This window comes from Haemaphysalis longicornis, unplaced genomic scaffold (assembly GCF_048455015.1).
Source record: "Haemaphysalis longicornis isolate Haplotype H1 unplaced genomic scaffold, Haemaphysalis longicornis Haplotype H1 scaffold_12, whole genome shotgun sequence".
Classification (NCBI taxonomy): Eukaryota; Metazoa; Arthropoda; class Arachnida; order Ixodida; family Ixodidae; genus Haemaphysalis; species Haemaphysalis longicornis.
This window is the reverse complement of record NW_027526225.1, coordinates 53,043,942-53,062,446: the sequence shown is the minus strand read 5'-3', so window position 1 is coordinate 53,062,446 and position 18,505 is coordinate 53,043,942. Positions and strand designations below refer to the sequence as shown.

General features: G+C 47.4%; 1 protein-coding gene across 1 annotated transcript in view; it reads right to left on the bottom strand.

Annotated features, from left to right (window-relative positions):
- The window catches only part of LOC144161612 (uncharacterized), a 138,540-nt gene that overhangs the window by 28,630 nt on the left and 91,405 nt on the right, over positions 1–18,505 (bottom strand). Inside the window, exons 4-8 of the mRNA XM_077692249.1 lie at positions 17,017–17,254; positions 16,724–16,903; positions 15,267–15,446; positions 2,449–2,536; positions 531–655 (exon numbers count right to left, since the gene is read on the bottom strand). Of these exons, the coding sequence (XP_077548375.1) occupies positions 531–655; positions 2,449–2,536; positions 15,267–15,446; positions 16,724–16,903; positions 17,017–17,254 (811 nt within the window). The remainder of the gene's footprint in view (positions 1–530; positions 656–2,448; positions 2,537–15,266; positions 15,447–16,723; positions 16,904–17,016; positions 17,255–18,505) is intronic.

Genomic DNA, 18,505 nt, shown 5'->3' with positions numbered 1-18,505 from the left:
CGTGCCTTAGTTTCCGCACTGCAAGATATTGCTAAGGGCAAGAACCAGGCAACCAGAGAAGTAGTGGGAGCGCTTGAAATTTTGAAAGCCGGAGACGGATGCATTATTCAAGCATCAATTGCTTTATCGACAATAGAGATGGGTTATATGGAAGCACGTGGCTCGAGAAGGGGGGATAACAATGTGTTTTGGGATATCAAATTTATTTCTCCTTGTTTTTGGTTCATGTCGCTTAGTTTGCCTGTTTTTATGTACGCCGTTGTTATAAATAGGCAATTCCTTCAATAAATCAGGTGCAAGTTAGCGCATTATCCTTGTGCATCCTTTCCGTCCTTCGCCTTCTTTTGCGCTGTACACCTTCTCAACTATGATCGACCAACTAGCCCAATAACGTAACTTATCCAAATGGGAGCTTCGGATGGAAGTAAATTAGCTAAGACACTTGCGAAGAATGTTATTTACGTGTGTTCCAGAGAGTTCATTAAGGACGATACGAGCGTACAAGACGTCGTAGTTCTCCTCGCACTCACCTGAACCTGCTGCTGAGGATGACATCATCCGTGAAGCCGTGTTTGAGGAAGAACCGCCGGCTCGAGGTCGGGGTGCGGACCAGCAGCGCATCGTACGGCCCCACCACAGAGGGCTTCTTCACTTGCTGTCGGCACCACGAGGTGAAAGGGAAAAGAACAACGGCGATCAACCTTCCAATCATCATCAACATCATCATCGTTATTTTAAAAAGAAGCCACGCACGGATGTGTCTAAAGGCAATGAAGGCGCCACGCGCTAATCATCGTGGATCATTGCGTTGCGCACGTTGGCCTTGTCTAAGCTTTATTGCACCCGGAGCTGTATTTCGAAGCAGTTTCATAGAAAACGTGATACCGATTTCTGCCACGAAGCACTGGACTGGGAGGGTCTTGTAATTTAGATAGCGGGCACATTCAGCGAAACAGCCATCCGTTTTTTTTTTCTTTCTTTTTTTGCAGTGCCACTTCTCAGCGTTCTCTTAGCTACAACAATACAAAAGCGATGTCGAAGCACGAAGCTCTCAAGATGGATGGATAGGTGTAGCTTTATGTTCCGTCGCTAAAGACACGCAAAAGCCGCTCCTCTTAGAGTACTCCAACCCAGCATTGTCTTCCCTACTAGTAATCACATGCTTCGTACAGAGCACACTAAATCCGTTGATTGAACGAGGAGTCTAATAACATGGGGAAAGCAGCGACTTCCATAACAGCACTTGGTGCTTGTGGTCCTCGTTCTTTGGTGTTGTTCCTAACTACACTTGCACGAGACGGCATAACTGTTAGTGTTAACCTGTAGTGTTAACCTGTTAGTGTTAAGCTGTATTTATTCTTTGTAACTTAAAAAATAATTAACTACCTCTGTGCATAACGACAACGAAGGGAAAGCACGATGCTTTAGTCGTTGAGTTTGTCGTTTGATCATTGATGCTTGTCGCTTGCTCGTTGAGTCTGCCTGGCTCAGATTTAGCGCTGATTCGGCGGACTTGGCGCGGGTCGATGCCATGAAGCTTCGCGTTTTCCGATCGTCGCCCTTAGAAAGAGGGGCCGCTGACTTGTTTGAAGTAAAATTAAGAGAATAAAGACACGCGCCTTAAGTCTGGCAGTCTTGACTTTATTTGGATCGCTTAGGAACGAACGACTTTACATTTACCCAGTATTGCCTTGTCATCCCGGTGGTTCTGGCATCGTGACTCGACACAGTGTGTTTGCAAACGGGAGATCTATGCATAAATGGTTTTGGGTGGTGCGTCGAAGGGGGGTCTTTAAACGCAACGAGTATTGGCCTCTACCTTTTCGGGTGAGACGAAACTGCGGATCCTCCCGACGAGCACGGGCTCTCTCTCGTGCCCTCTCGGGCTGACGTTGCTTAAGGGCAGCCTGCTCCTCCTCTGAACGAACCACACGTTATCTACGCATTACGGTAGCCAATCCCACGCGGCGAGTATGGGCTACTCCGGAGGTACCACTTGGTTGGGATTGGCCAATCAAAGAATCCATCCCCAGAAAGCTACGCGTTCAACCATCGTCGTGGCAAAACTCAACGATCAAACTATAAACTCAACGATAAAAGCTTTGCATTTTCCCATTGTTGATGGGAGACAGAGGGGTAGTTGATGTTTTTATTTCCCTTCCCCCCCGATCTTTCATCCTGCTGCTCAGAGAAAGTTGGCTTTCCTGCAGGGTGTATTGGCGTACAACGGCATCAGCAAGAGCAATAGAGCTTCGCTCTAAAATCGCGCGGATTCATAAAACAGCCGACATCCATCTTTGTTTCTGCCATTCTAAACCTTATCGGAGGGCCGTCTCCAACATGTGAATCATTCAAAACACGATACTGTAGGTATATTACTACATCAACAGAGTTATTTTCTCGTTATTCTTTCAGTGTACATCCCATCGAATCGCTACGCGCTCTCACCTTGAGCAGGAAGCTGCCGATGCCGTGTTGGCGGAAGCGTTTGCGCACGGCCAGCAGAGATAGGAAGCAAGCTCTGGTTCCGGGTATCCTGTCGGAGAGGAAGGGCGGGGATTGAAACGGAAGCGGCACCAAGAGCCTCCTGCTGGCACTCGGGGTTTTCTAATGATTCGAATGAGTTAGCGGAATCGTACATACCCCATTTCGACCTCCCAACCCTCTCACCAGTGCTTTTCCCTGCCTTGCACAGCCTTTGATGCGGCATCAAAGTTCTCAATTTTTTGCCAGAGCATCGTATTCATTGTAGGTTCAAAGAATAAGGTATTCATCGACCAGAATTGAGGGAAATGCCCAAGGTGGAGTAAGTTTCTGCGAAGGAAAGTTTGACATCCACCTGAACGCAACCAAACGGCTACAAATGAAAGCTATACAGCTTACTCAGAAACTTCGCAGTTGAAGAAAAATTCGTCCTGGTCCAGGATTCGAACCCGGGACCGCCGCTTAACCGGAGCAGTCGCTCTACCAACTGAGCTAACCAGTAGAGTGACTGCTCTTGGTTAAGTTAAGGCTGAAAGTTGGGCTAGTTGGTGTTGACTTAGATGCATATTACCAGCGAAAAAACAGACAGGGACGAAGAAAGAAGCAGACGGGACACTCGCTAGACTTCAACTGAAAAGTTTACACAAGAAACACGTAATATATGAAAATGCCAACAGACAAGGATGATATACCTTGCAAGTGATAAAAACAAACAAAAGAGATAAAACCGTCCACAATCTTAAATGCGTATGACCCACACAACCAAATTACATCCCGCGCATGCGGCCTTGCAAAAAATTCAGCTCTTTTGCCGTCAGAGCGATGGAAGGCTTACTGATACAGTTAACTGCCTCCTTTTGAATGTAGAAAGCCTCAGAAATTTCGCGCTTTGCTTGGTCGCGCCCGCTATCTAAGACACGTGTAGCGCCAAATGCTGGAACACAACCAGGACACCGTTTACAATGATCGGCCAAGTGGCCCCCCCAGCAAGCGATGAAACTGCAGCCCGATGCTCCCTCAGACGGTCATTTATACATCGCCCCGTCTGCCCTACATAGCATTTGCCGCAGGGCAAGGGAATGCTGTAAACAACGCCAGTTCTGCAGGGAACAAACCTGGTGGCATGCTTTATTGTGCAGCCTTGCCTCTTATCTTCATTGACAGCTGGGCACATCCGCAACAGCTTCCCAGGGGCAGTAGCCAGTACATTTACACCGCATTTTTTGCCCACTTTTTTCAAGCGGTGTATGAGCTGATGAACATATGGTACTGCTACCCTCCGCAATCTAGGCTGGCTGTCGGCGTCTCCTTTTGGAGAACTAGTACCCGCCTTAACCTTTTTGATGAGGCTTTCAGCCACAGAGGCAACCAGTTCACGGGGGAACCCAGAACATGTCAGGCGGTATAGCGATGAACTGTCTGCACGGCTCCCTGGACAAGTCATGCCGCCACAGGGTTGCTGAAAGTATGGACGCGCAGGTGGCCCGCCTGACATGTTCTGGGTTCCCCCGTGAACTGGTTGCCTCTGTGGCTGAAAGCCTCATCAAAAAGGTTAAGGCGGGTACTAGTTCTCCAAAAGGAGACGCCGACAGCCAGCCTAGGTTGCGGAGGGTAGCAGTACCATATGTTCATCAGCTCACACACCGCTTGAAAAAAGTGGGCAAAAAATGCGGTGTAAATGTACTGGCTACTGCCCCTGGGAAGCTGTTGCGGATGTGGCCAGCTGTCAATGAAGATAAGAGGCAAGGCTGCACAATAAAGCATGCCACCAGGTTTGTTCCCTGCAGAACTGGCGTTGTTTACAGCATTCCCTTGCCCTGCGGCAAATGATATGTAGGGCAGACGGGGCGATGTATAAATGACCGTCTGAGGGAGCATCGGGCTGCAGTTTCATCGCTTGCTGGGGGGGGCCACTTGGCCGATCATTGTAAACGGTGTCCTGGTTGTGTTCCAGCATTTGGCGCTACACGTGTCTTAGATAGCGGGCGCGACCAAGCAAAGCGCGAAATTTCTGAGGCTTTCTACATTCAAAAGGAGGCAGTTAACTGTATCAGTAAGCCTTCCATCGCTCTGACGGCAAAAGAGCTGAATTTTTTGCAAGGCCGCATGCGCGGGATGTAATTTGGTTGTGTGGGTCATACGCATTTAAGATTGTGGACGGTTTTATCTCTTTTGTTTGTTTTTATCACTTGCAAGGTCTATCATCCTTGTCTGTTGGCATTTTCATATATTACGTGTTTCTTGTGTAAACTTTTCAGTTGAAGTCTAGCGAGTGTCCCGTCTGCTTCTTTCTTCGTCCCTGCCTGTTTTTTCGCTGGTAATATGCATCTAAGCTCTTGGTTAAGCGGTAGTCCCGGGTTCGAATCCCGGACCAGGACGAATTTTTCTCCAACTGGAAAGTTTCTGAGGAAGCTGTATAGCTTTCCTTTGTAGTCGTTTGGCAGCATTCAGGTGGATGTCAAACTTTCCTTCGCAGAAACTTACTCCACCTTGGTGATTTCCCCTAAATCTGGTCGATTAACACCTGTCTTTTACTTCGAGTTGTTGATCAATTCGCTCTCGCGCTGCAACCGACTAGCTTCCTGGTTAGCTCAGTTGATAGAGCGACTGCTCCGGTTAAGCGGTGGTGCCGGGCTCGAATCCTGTACCAGGACGAATTCTTCTTCAACTGCGAAGTTCCTGAGGCAGTGTATAGCTTTCCTTTGTAGCCGTTTGGCTACATTCAGGTGGATGTCAAACTTTCCTTCGCAGAATAAGGTATTCCTCAATTTTTCCTATTTTCGCTAAAATCTTCCCTAGCAATTAATTTGGATGCTCATATCTATTGATGGGGACGAATTCTTCAAGAGTTCCACGCGGGGATATATTATTTTCAATTTGTTTAAAAGTTGTACATCTGGCAACGCTTTTTCAAGGCGTAGGGGAACAGCGATCTTGACCGTTTCCGCGCCCATATGTTTCAAAGAAGTGCGAAGACATGGCGTGCAAGATTTACGTGCTGGAGGACAATATACAAAGGTCAAATGCAACCAGGGAAAGCGTCCCACTTAAGCGGAGGAGGATAAAGTCTGTGTATAGATCTGTAAACATAAATAGAGCACCATTCTTACGACGTGTTATTATAAATTGCACCGCCAAACCTTCGCATGCATTCTGTTTCCTAAAACATTTCCCTCCACAAGCAGAATCTTGGGAAAGCCACTTGACAGCCAACGGCGAACCACCTTAATAGCATTACGCGGCACGAGAAAACCCTGTTAGTCTAGAATGACTCCAGCTCTGAATTTGCATCCAATGTACTTTTAAACAGTAACACGGATTCTTTGACATCCACCCGCACTCTTTGAAACGCGCAACATTGTAGGTTTGATGCCTATACTGGCCTTGGCCAATCTGCTGGCCTGGGAGAGATCGAAGCGCAAACGATTTCCGGTTGCATTAGAACTCACTACCATCAGTACCATTGGAATTTCATTTGTCCATCCCCTCGCTCTTCACGATACCAACTTTCTGGCCCTCTTGAAGAATCTGGCTGAGAATCAAGTGCCTCGTACGAGTCCTCTCTCTGATCTCAGCGAGCAGGGCAAACCAGCAACTGCGACACTCAATTCCTTGGGTGAGGCGTTTAGGAACTCCTGTTGCGCGCTTCCCGTTAACGGCATAAATATCCCAGAATATAAACACCCCCGAGAGTGACGGAGTCGCCCAGATAGACAAACTGCTAAGGCACCCAAGATCTAATCGGAAGGCGTGGGTTTGGTTCCCACTCTCGACGCCTGTCTTTGCTCCGTTTCTTTCCTACATAAATTTAAAAATATAATGTTAATTCACTAACCATAGTAAAGCAAACAGCCTAACCATTCGCCTATGCCTCCCTTGGCGTTGTAGCCTGCCGGCTTCCATTTCTGTATTTCCTCAACAAGCCTCTCATTCCTAACCATATTATTCTGCAAATGTGATAGCGAGTGCCTCGGTTCCCGTGGCGTAGGCTGGCCAGGACCTTCCTATGCGAACAAGGCGGCGAATAAGACGGCCAACTTATCCACGCGCTTGTTTCGGTGCCAGGCAAACGACGTATTTCCTAGGGAGCGCATGAGTCCTCTACTTCGCTGCGTAGGCTGGCCAAGGCCTCCCTACGCGAATAAGTCGGCCACCTTATCCGCGCGCTTGTTTCAGTTTCGGGTTTACGAGCGCACGAGTCGTAGTTGAGAACTTATTCCCCGGCTTATCGCGTTCGGGCTAACGGCCTCTGGGCGCCTCTACAGAATTCGCGGTCATGGTCAATGAGAGGATCCGTGCTCTCTCTGTCGGCAGCCAATAGTTTACCGGTGCAGCAGCCACACGTGTTTACGCTCTCGACATCACGAAGCCCGTAAAATAGACCTACGGTAGCGCGAAGCCTGGAAGCCCATCAGAGTACCGCAAGTCCTCCAAGATCTCGGAAGGCCCCGTTCACTTCACCGCGATATGCGACACCACTGACGCAAAGCGTGATGAACGCAAGCATTCACTTGTCATAGACCGCCACGTTCCGGTGACTGTTGCCGAAGCAGACGACAAACTTGGAGAAGGCAAAGACGCGGAATAGAAGAAGGAGCCCGTAACACACATCTGTAAGGAAGATATAAACCGAGTTGAGAGGAATATCCCCCGAGAGCAAAAAAATAAGGGGCTGCCAAGCTAATAATAACACGCTCTACACGTTTACAAATAGATATGCAGGTTCCATTCCAAATGACAGAGGCATATTCAAGCTGAGGAATATAAAGTGCCATAAAAAGTTTTAGGAACGAATGAGGAGACTGGAAGACTCGTAAAAACCTGCATATAGCACCAAGCGAGCGGAGTGCCCGCCAAGTCAGTTGAGTGACATGAAGCGAGAAAGTTAAGGCGCTCTCGAAGAGTAGTCCGAGGTCTTTGATGTCGTAGACTCTAGAGAGAAAGCCGTCATCAATACTGTAGCGAAACAGAACAGGGTTCGTTTTTCGGGTATAAGACATGACTTTGTTTTCGCAGGATTAAGTAAGCAAAGTAGAATATATCTTGCTTTGCTACAGGGCATCGCAGCCGTCGATGGACTTTATATGTCTGAATATTTTGATGTCGTCAGCGTAGAGAAAAAAGGAATACTTTTTAATTGCGACTTACACATAATTTATAAAAATGGAGAACAAGAGAGGGACCAACACGGAGCCTTGGGGCACACCGCTTGTTGATCTATACATAGAGGACGTCTGCCCATTAACGCTAACGAAACTGAACCGATTGCTTAGTTAGCTACCCAGCAATGCCACGAGTGGTGTATCAATTCCCGAGTGCAAAAGCTTATCAAGTAACAACGCGTGGCATACAACATGAAATGCTTTGCTCAGGTCACAGTAGACAACGTCCAACTGGCCTCTCTCGGAAAGTGCAGCGGAGGCCTGCTCCCTGCGAGATTAGCTGTTGTCGACCTTCCTGACATAAAACCATGCTGTTTACTTGTAAGAAACTGCTGTACAGAACTTGACAATATCTTGTGCAGTGCTGTCTCAAAAAGCTTGGAGGCAGCACAAAGGACAGAAACTGCTCTATAGTTTTTTGCATCAGATTTGGTGCCTGACTTGAAAATGGGGCTCTCTCGGAAAATTTTCCCCTTACTAGGAAACATGTTTGTTTTTAGACAGTGATTAAATATCGCAATATAATAATAATAATAATAATAATAATAATAATAATAATAATAATAATAATAATAATAATAATAATAATCAATCAATCTTTATTAAAGTGCCCAGGAACAACCGAAGCCTTCGTGCTGGCGCACTGAGAGGTTAAAAAAAAGAAAAAAGCCGCATTGAAATACATCAGCGGCTGACACATAAACAGCCAAAAAAAGGTGGGTGAGTGAAAAACAATAAACTGGAATGCCACACAGAATAAAATTAAAAATGGTATCCAAACAACATTATACGACTAACAGAGACAGTAAATTATGGTACATTGCAAAAACACATCGTACAATGACCATAGCAATCGGATGAAGCATCAATTACACAAAAAGGAATGAAACAAAGTACAGGAAATATTTGTAACTATTCACATAAAGTGATGAGTTATAAAAACATTTGTTACTGTGCCCTGCCCGGGCCGCTTAAACATATGTATGAAGAGTTGACTACAGAAGTGTATCATAGTACATACAACGATTACGCCCACAGCAACAACAACATATACGAACAAATGAGAACAAACTCTGTGAAAACAACACACTCATGAGGAAAATAACTGAAGAACACGAGTACTGTCGAAATGAAGTTAGCGCGCCACGGCTAACAGCCCGGCCAAAAACCCCCCAAGGGGACGGCAAAAAATATCAAGTTCCCCGGAGTGAAGGTTATATAGGCGTTGCAGTCTATCAAGAGGAGAACATCTGCTAAGTTGTGCAGGTGTGTGGAAAGGGTGGTTAAGCCTTGTTGCTTTTTTCGGAACACGAAAACCGATTGCTGCAATCAGTTCCGGGCATGAAATTGTACCATGAAGCAGTTTGTACAAGAAAACAAGATCTGAGCGGGTTCGCCGGTAACTTAAAGAGACAGTTATCGGGAGAGGCTCAGAGGGAAAACGATGCATAAATATTGATAAAAATTTGGTCTGTACACGCTCTACAAGTTGACAATTAGATATGCAGGTTCCATTCAAAATGACAGAGGCATATTCAAGTTGGGGAATACAAAGTGCCATAAAAAATTTTAGGAACGAATGAGGAGACTGGAAGTCTCTTGAAAACCTGCATACAGCACCAAGCGAGCGGAGCGCCCGCCGAGTCAGTTGAGTGACATGAGGCGAGAAAGTTAAGGCGCTGTCGAAGAGCAGTCCGAGGTCTTTGATCCCGTCGAGTCTAGACAGAAAACCGTTATCAATACTGTAGCGAAAGAAAATGGGGTTAGTTTTTCGGGTATAAGACGTGACCTTTGTTTTCGCCGGATTAAGATTTAGTCTGTTATCTGAGCACCAGTTATCAAAGGAGAATATATCTTGCTGCAGGGCATCACAGTCTTCGATGGACTTTATACGTCTGGATATTTTGATGTCGTCAGCATAAAGAAGAAAAGAAGTCTTTTTAATCGCGACTCACACATCATTCACAAAAATGGAGAACAAGAGAGGGCCCAATACGGAGCCTTGGGGCACGCCGCTTATTGATCTATACATAGAGGACGTCTGCCCATTAACGCTAACGAATCTGAACCGATTGCTTAGATAGCTTCCCAGCAAAGTAACGAGTGGCGTATCAATGCCCGACTGCAAAAGCTTATCAAGTAACAACGCGTGGCAGACAACATCAAATGCTTTGCTCAGGTCACAGTAGAAAACGTCAAACTGGCCTCGCTCAGAAAGTGCAGCGGAGGCCTGCTCCATGAAGCAGACGATGTTAGTTGTTGTCGACCTCCCTGACATAAAACCATGCTGTTTACTTGTCATAAACTGCTGTACAGAACTTGACAATACCTTGTGCAGCGCTGCCTCAAAAAGCTTGGAGGCAGCACAAAGTAGAGAAACTGCTCTATAGTTTTTTGCATCAGATTTGGTGCCTGATTTGGAAATGGGGCGCACTCGAGAAATTTTCCACTTACGAGGAAATGTGTTTGTGTTTAGACAGTGATTTAATATTGCAGTTAAAATAGAAACAAAAATGCTGTTGTATGTTTTTAAAATAGCGGGAGGTATTCCGTCAAGGCCACACGACAGCGACGGTTTCATGCGCCTTAGACTCTGAAGCACCAACTGCTCGTCCAATTGTAATAAGCTAGAACCCTGTACATTATTCAACATGACGTTTATTTCACTGTCATCGCGCTGGCCATATGTAGTACTAAATTGCTGCGCAAAGTGGTTGGCAACATCACGAACGTTTTCCCCAGAGGAATCAACAAGACGGATTTGCTCATGTGAGTTATTGTTACGTGATCGAATATATTTCCAGAATGTTGCAGGCTGGGAATTAACGCTGCTCTCCACAGAATCGAGATAAGAGCGCTGGTCCCGCTCATAAAGACTTTTACACATTTTACGGTGAGATCGGAAGTCTTCTTTCCATTCATCAAGCCCTGTTTTCTTATATTTCCTATGGCAGTGGTCTTTTAACTTAAGGGTGGTACGAAGTTCCTTAGAGAACCAAAAGGGGTGTTTTGAACGGCGTGGTTTGCACTTGGGTATAAACTGATTCATGCCGGTTTTGACCATGTCAGTGAACCGCTCCACCTGCACATCGCAATCAGGGAGTTCTTGAATTTCAAACCAATCGCACGAAGGAATAAAAAAGGTATACAAGCCAATGTAATCACCACGGGTATAACAGTAGGGAGCGAATGCATTATTCTTCAGCGTAGCACAGCAACGCTTAATCGAGACTGGAGCAGAAACTAGAAAAGGAGGATGATGCTTGTCGGGTTTGACAAAAGAGATGTCAGGCAACGATACTCGCGTGTTTTGAATGTCTGAAAAACAGAGATCTAAGATATTTTGAGAGTTGTTTTTGATATTATTAACTTGCACCAAGGATGTGAAGTCTACGAAGTCTAAAATCATGCTGGATTTTTGCTGTACGTAATAATTATAGTGTTGATGGGTAAGATATTCCCAATGTACACCCGGTGTATTGAAGTCGCCCAGAATGACATGCTGGTGATTAGGGTGTGATGAGCAAACTTCTTCTACAGATGTAAGGAGCTTTTTAAACGACGATATATGAACATCAGGTGGAATGCAAAACGCCCCTAGTAAAAGCTTCTCACCGCCAGTGAGACGAATGTCCAGCCAGACAGACTCGTTGTCGCCCTCAAGCTCATGACGCCAAATAGATTGAAAAGCGCTATCGACCGCCACTAACCCCCTCCTCCCTTTTGTTTCAACCCAGAAAAGTCCCTATCTTTACGGAAAACTTGGTAATTTTTTGGAAAATAATCGTAAGAGCTAATGTCATCAGAAAGCCAGGTTTCAGAAATAACAACAATCGGAAAATTTGAAGAAATTGCATTTGAAAAGAATTCAGTCGCTTTGGTGCGAAGGCCGCGCGCATTCTGATAATAGATGTCCACCCTTTCGCATCTTTTAGCCGTAATTTTGAGCATCGGTGGGACACAACATGTCGGCATGCAGCTTGCCACGGAAGGGTTTGTAAAGACAGTCCTTTGGCCACAAGAAAGGATCACCCAGACGATGGAAGGAGACCTCGTCGACAGTCACACAGAAAGAGGAGTACGTGGTATACTTAGTTTTCAGCCGCTGGCAAGCCAGGGGTACGACGTGCACTGTCGACAGGTGCTCCGTCAGTTGCGCTGAGGTGGTGAAAGAGGACAGTTTTGACACAAAGATGTGCCTTGGACGTTTCGAACGCCGGAACACGCAGATGCGACACGAATCGGGCGCACGCACACACGCCGCACGCCCGCTCCCTTTGTTTGTCAGGGCCGAGTTGTCGCAATGTTCCTCGGGGGACACAGCAGAGGTTGCCGGTTCTGGGGTCAGCTGCTCCGGCGTTGAAGGTTTTCCGTCTGTTTTCGCCACAGCAGCGGCAAACGATGCATCGAGCCCACGTTGCGGGGTAGGTGTTGGCGGCGCCCCATCAAGCTCAGGTGTCGGAGGGGAGGCAGGCGGCAGGCGGCCGGCGGAGGGGAGGCTGGGGGGAGGCCGTTCGGGGGGAAGAGACCGGCCCGTGGTAGCCGCTCCCCTCAAAGGCTGCGAACTTCCGCCCGCAGTGAAGCAATTATGCCTGCCTGCTGGGCGGGGAGGTTCCCGTTTGAACCCATTCCCATTCCAACCTTCCCGCTTGTTCCCTCCCGTTTCAACCCGGCGCAGAACGACCTTCCCCTTTCGCCCTTTCCCATTTCGCCTGTTCCCATTTAAACCCGTTCCCATTTGAACATTCTCGTTTGTTCCGTGCCGCTTCAACCCGGTACAAAACGCCCTTCCCGTTTCGTACTTCCCATTTAGCCCCTTCCCGGAATAAAGAACCTAGTTTCGACTAGGGTGACTCGGACCGCGTGTGCAGTATTCGAAATTATACTTACGTCCGACTATTTTAACCTCATAAAAAAAACGTTACGACTGACGGAGCGAAAGTATGCAGACGCCCTATTAACCTGCAACCTTTTCGCAATGGTCCGTTTTACGATACGCGGCGCCAATGAAAAAACAACACGTAGGTTGCTGCGTTACGTCCGACCCCGTACAGCGTTGGTGAATTGCGTACAGCTGAAACCACACCCTTCCGTCTGCTTCTGCGTTGGTCGAGCGTTCTGGAACGTATTGCTCGCATGCGTACTCCGCGGCAGCGGTGGTGGTTTCAGTCCCTACGGTTGCATATACGAAGGCACATGCACTTATATGCAACACATACAAAAAAAGAAAGGACGAGAATTAACAAAATAGAACCTTTCCATGGTCGCAGTGCCAGTTTGTAGCGTCCGGACCTCTTGCCGAAAATGAAGTTGGGTGTTTTAACAAATGCAACTACTAATTTATTAGGTGTGTATATATAGTACAGGGCTACTGTTTTATTTCTACGCAGGAAAAGATCTCGCGAAATATGATTACCAAATCTCGCAAACTACAGAAGAACGTATTTTATGAACGCGGGAACTATTATGGACCAAGCCAGTGGTACGGTCAATTTTAATGTGTGGCCAAGGGTCACTTTATACGCACATATCTACGGGGAAGAAACTTGCAGGCTCACTAAGAGGGTTCAACTTAAATTGAGGACGACTCAGCGCGCAATGGAACGGAAGATTATAGGTGTAACATTAAGGGACAAGAAGAGAGTGGAGTGGGTCAGGGAACAAAAGCGTGTAATGACATATTAGTAGAAACTAAGAAGAAATGGATGTGTGCAGGGCATGTAATGCGAAGGCAAGATAACCTGTGGTCATTAAGGGTAACAGAGTGGATCCCTAGAGGAGGCAAGCGTTGCAGGGGGCGGCAGAAAGTTAGATGGGAAGATGAGATAAAGAAGTTTGCGGGGATAAATTGGTCGCAAATAGCACAGGACCGGGGTAATTGGAGAAGAATGGGAGAGGCCTTTGCCCTGCAGGGGGCGTAGATAGGCTGGTGATGATGATCTGTAAAAGAATGGCCATTGGAGTCTAAAGCTGAAATTTTTGCTTGGAGAAAATGGTTCGCACAATACATAGGCGGGCACGCAGTACATGGAAAAGCAAAAGCAAACATTTAGGTAGTTATCCGTCCATAATAGAGTTTTAATATCGTTACCGTGTTTGCGCCACCATTTACCGTGTTACCGGTTAGTACAGCGTTCGCGGTTTGCGTATTCCGGCGGCCGCGGCGCAAGTAGCGATATCTGATGAATTAGTTTCAAAGCAAATCACGCATAATTTTGTTGCTGTAGTTCACAATAACTGTAGTTGTTTGGAGAATACTGTAGCCATCGCCTGTAGAGTTATAAAAAGAAACTGTGTCGGTGGCGCCATCCACCGAGTAGAGTTAGAGGCAAGGTGAAATAATTTGCCCCCGCGCTAAATAATTAGGCAAGAAATGAGTAAAATATGTTGTAGTACTTAATAACCTACATTACCTTACCCAGCGCAATTTTGGAGGCTAAAAGTGCACTGCAAGCTCAGAAAGTTATCTGAAGTGCACTGCAAGCTCAGAAAGTTATCTGAACTATTTGAGGCGGGTGTTTTGGGAGCGGGTTGAAACGGGAAGGTTGTTTTGGGAACAGGTTTAAATGGAAAACGGTCAAACGGGAAGGGCGTTTCGGGAATGGGTTCAAGTGGGACGGGTTCAAACGGGAATGGGTTGTTTCGGGCTACACCCGCTGGGCGAAAGCACGTGCGTTCTCCCTGCCCAGGCGGTCGTTGGCCTCTCTGAACTTTGCAATCTCGTCAGTCAAAAAAGAAAGTCCCTCGAGGGCGTAGAGTAGCATTGCGCGGAGTTCGGCTGCGTCTCCGCCAAGGTCGCCCGGTTGGGGGAGCGCCGTCCAGTTGTTGCTAACACGGGGAAATGCGCTGGCTCCCTTGCACGGACTCGTCGCTAGTACTATCCGCAGCCTCAGTCGCCGAGGACGCGCAGAAATTACACAGAAAGGGCCGCTCACCTGTCTTCAAAGCTTGCAGCTCCATGTCGGGCAGCTGAATACATTTGGAGTGCGCACGTTTTTTGCACGACGTGCAACGAAAAAACTCCTGTCTGCCGTAAAAAACAGCGTAGCACAGCACACAGACATCTGTACTGGGCGCCATCTTGGGCACCAAAATGGCGCCCAAGATGGCGCCAAGATAATAACAATATTATAATAATATAATAATAATAATAACGTTCGTGTGAACAGCAGACCGAAGGACTTTTCCATAAAACTATAACCACTTCATTGACCAAAGATGACCAAATCCATTGCTTACCCCCGGAGTTTGTTATTCGTATTCATTCTCTGCCCTTGCTTTTAGTTCGTTTTTTGTAAGCGACTCTGTTAACGCATTGTCCACAGGGGATATAATGCCGATTACATCCGCATGTCATACGGACCACGACACCGGTCACGGGACCCATCGATGTGGCGCAGTGGCAAATGGCGCACCTCACTCCGAACTGGCGTCACCCAGGCAGCGTCGGCACTGTTGCGAAGGCAGCACTCTCCACACGCTCTATCCACTCTGTTGTTAATTAAGCGGAGAGAGCATGTGGAGCTCTCAATATGGCAGATAGACGCGGCTTCGCGGAGTGACGCGTAAATTTAGCTACATGGACCGTCAGCCGTATAAGCAATAAAAGCGTGCACCTGCCTGTAGTTCTTGGCGAAGGTGACGCATCCAAGCAGTCTGTGCTCGGGTCCCACGTGCCGCGCGGTCAGGCTCCAGGAAGAGATGGCGCGCGACCTCTCGCGCCGCCGCCACTCCACGGCGCGCATGAACCGCTGAAGACCTGCCTCCTCCGTCATCTCCTCTTCGTCCTCGTCCATGTCACTGCATCCGGAAGAATGAGTGCGCGTCTCTATGTACAGCAGCTGAAGAGCAGTTTCAGCCTGGAATCAAACTGTGAAAAAAGATTACGGATGAGCTTCGCGCGCCGAAGCTACGTCGAAGCTGCGGCTGAGCTTCGCATTTGGACTCTACCAAAGTAATTCACACCAGCCGGGATCCCTGGTGTGTGCCCAAGTGTTGGCACAGGGGCGCTTTTGTTGTCAGCCTCCTTTCGGAAAATGGACATGGGAAATGGAACCCCTGAGATCAGGCTCAACATCTCGACGGCTAAGGCCCCGAGTCAAAGCAGTGGGTAAAAAAAAAAACAATCTTTCCTTTGTCACATCAAGAGAGGACAGTGCATGAAATGTGTTGCTGCACATTGATATAAGAGATGGCGATTGTGAGATGCCAGGAAGATTAAAAAAACGCTAAATACTGTGCCCTTCAGCACTAACGCTGAAGGGAATAGCCTGAAGCCTTTTCGTCTCACAAAAAAAAAGAGCTGTCGACACCATCCCCAGGTTGCATTCTTCATAGAATTTATTTCTAGTTTTTTTTTTCACAAGCCCTTCTCTGGCCCCATGGTTCTCGGACTTGTTCCTTTCACTGCCATTTTTTGTAGAGCTCTCTCATAACTGAGTGAAAGTACTCCGGCAATGGGAAAGCAAAAGAAAACAACACTACGGCAATGAGCTTACAGTGAACTCTCCATACCTTGTTAGCATGTGAAGCTAGCGTGGTTTCCTCTTAGCGTAGCTTCGCTCCTTATACTCCCACAAGCGGATTGTAAGCGAGTCCTTGGAGAACAGAGCTAACGGGTCCGGTGCCGTAAGTTTCTGTATACTCGCACGGTACGTATCGAGGAATTCTACCTTGCAGCACTCCTCTTTTCGATGCACGACTTCTGATGGGGGAAAAATAACAAATATGTTCTTTCCTCTTCTAGAGCTAGCACATCAAGCGGAGCTCGCTATCGTCACTTCATTGTCCCTCCGTGGGGGGCATACTGTAGTCATCTTTCGCTGGCTTTTAAAACAGTGTTCCTGTCATTGCCACTATCCAATGGTATTCTTAACGACAATTTTTTGTATAGTGGTTTCAAGGGCCTGCTAAGCAATTTCATTACCGCATCACTACTATATATCGGCAGTCACGCGTACTCAGAATGCAGATGCTATCCTGAGTCGCACCCCTACCCACCCCTGGGTCCTACCCATAGTTCCCACCCCTACCACGGGGGGGGGGGGGGGCGGGGTGGTGCTGTAGCACTGCCATACCTGCTGGCGTCCGAGAGGTCGCTGAAGACGTCCGAGAAGGGATCCGTACGCGAAGACACGTCGCGGGCTGTGGCCGAGCACGTGCTACCGCGGCCGCTGGTCGTGGACGTGTTGTCTCCCCCGCAAAGCGTCAGGTCCCCGGCGTCCTCGTCTGCGCTTCCCTCCACAGAGGCAGCTCGTCTGAATGAATGAATGAATGAATGAATGAATGAATGAATGAATGAATGAGCATGTGGGTAGATAGGTGGGTGGGCGAGTGAGTGAGTCAGTGAGTCGAATTGATGCGTGCTCACATTGCCGACCAGGCAATCCAGACTCGGTCGTCCTTGTCGTCCTCGCCCGCGTCATCTCTTCCTTCCCCTTCGTCGCTGCCCGGTTCGGCGTTGTCGCCCTCGGAACTTTGACCTTGTCCCCGATGTGGTTCGCACCCTCCGTTTGCAGTTCGGTCGAGTGGCACGATCTTTTGCCACGGCTTGGCCGGTACGGTCGGACGCTCCGTCTTCGGAGTCTCCACGGGATTGTTGTTGATCTCTGCGGCACATGCACGAAAAAAATGTCCATCTGTCTTCTTGCTTCGCTGGAAATATCGCCCAAGACGATAGCCCTCTCCCACATTGTTATGAGTACCTCTTCTCTTTCCCCTTTAAAGTTTATTCAATCAATCAATCAATCTCAAAGAGAAAGGCAATGCCTCTTTTTTCCGCAAACCAATCATACTGAGTCCCCTCCCGTATCGCTTCTCCCACGATGAACATGGTGAACGATTACTCAAGTCAATTCAATTTTCCCGAGTTCGACTGCTCGTGTGCCGTATACTAGAACCTTTCGTTACTGTTGGTCTTCGAATGCCACCACGAGGTCTGGGTTCGGCACGACCGCTTTTTGTATCTTTGGGACAGAACATTGTTTTCACCATGATATTTTTTTATTTCTTATTTCAAGAATTAAGCACCCATGTATACTAACTGAAGGAACATTGCAAATTTCAGCTATGTATTGATGTTTTGCCTCAACAATACCAAGTGTTCTTTTTGGGGGGGGGGAGGGGCGGCTCAACAACATCCACAAGCATGAGGTGTATTTTCAGATTCAGTAGTTTCATGTCTGCTGGTTTCATGTCTCATTTTTTAACTGCCTTTATGTGTGCCTTATACAATTCCTGTTAATTTTGCACTCTGTTACTTGTAACCCCCCTTACTCAATGCCCTGTTAGGGCCTGTAAGGTATTTTAAATAAATAAATAAATAAATAATATATATATATATATATATATTTATATATACATATGTATACATATATCAACGGTTTGCCTGAACATATATGAGTGCGTGTGCGTGTGCGTGTGCGTGTACGTGTCCGTGAGCATGTGTGCATATGCATCCGTGCGTGTGTGGGGGTGTACAACTGCGTGCCAGTGTATGCGGGCTTGGCGTGTGTGTTCGCGTGTACGCTGAGCGTATGTGTGCGCGCGTCCCCGCCTATGTGCGTGTACGTGTGTGTGCGCGCACACACGCTAGCACACGCACCTGGCTACCACCTCAAGCGTAAGATACAGTTATGGTGGAGTATAAATAACCCAGTAAGTGTCGGAGAACACAGTCGCCCAGACAGCCGAATAGGTAAGGCATTCAAGATCAAGTCGGAAGGCGTGCATGGGTCCCCACTCCGGTTGCGTGTTTCGCTTCCTTTCTTCTTTTCTAACTTACGTAAAGTTAACAACGTTCACTTCACTAACCTCAGTAAAAAAAGCCGAACCATTTCCGTGTGCCTTCCTTGACGTTG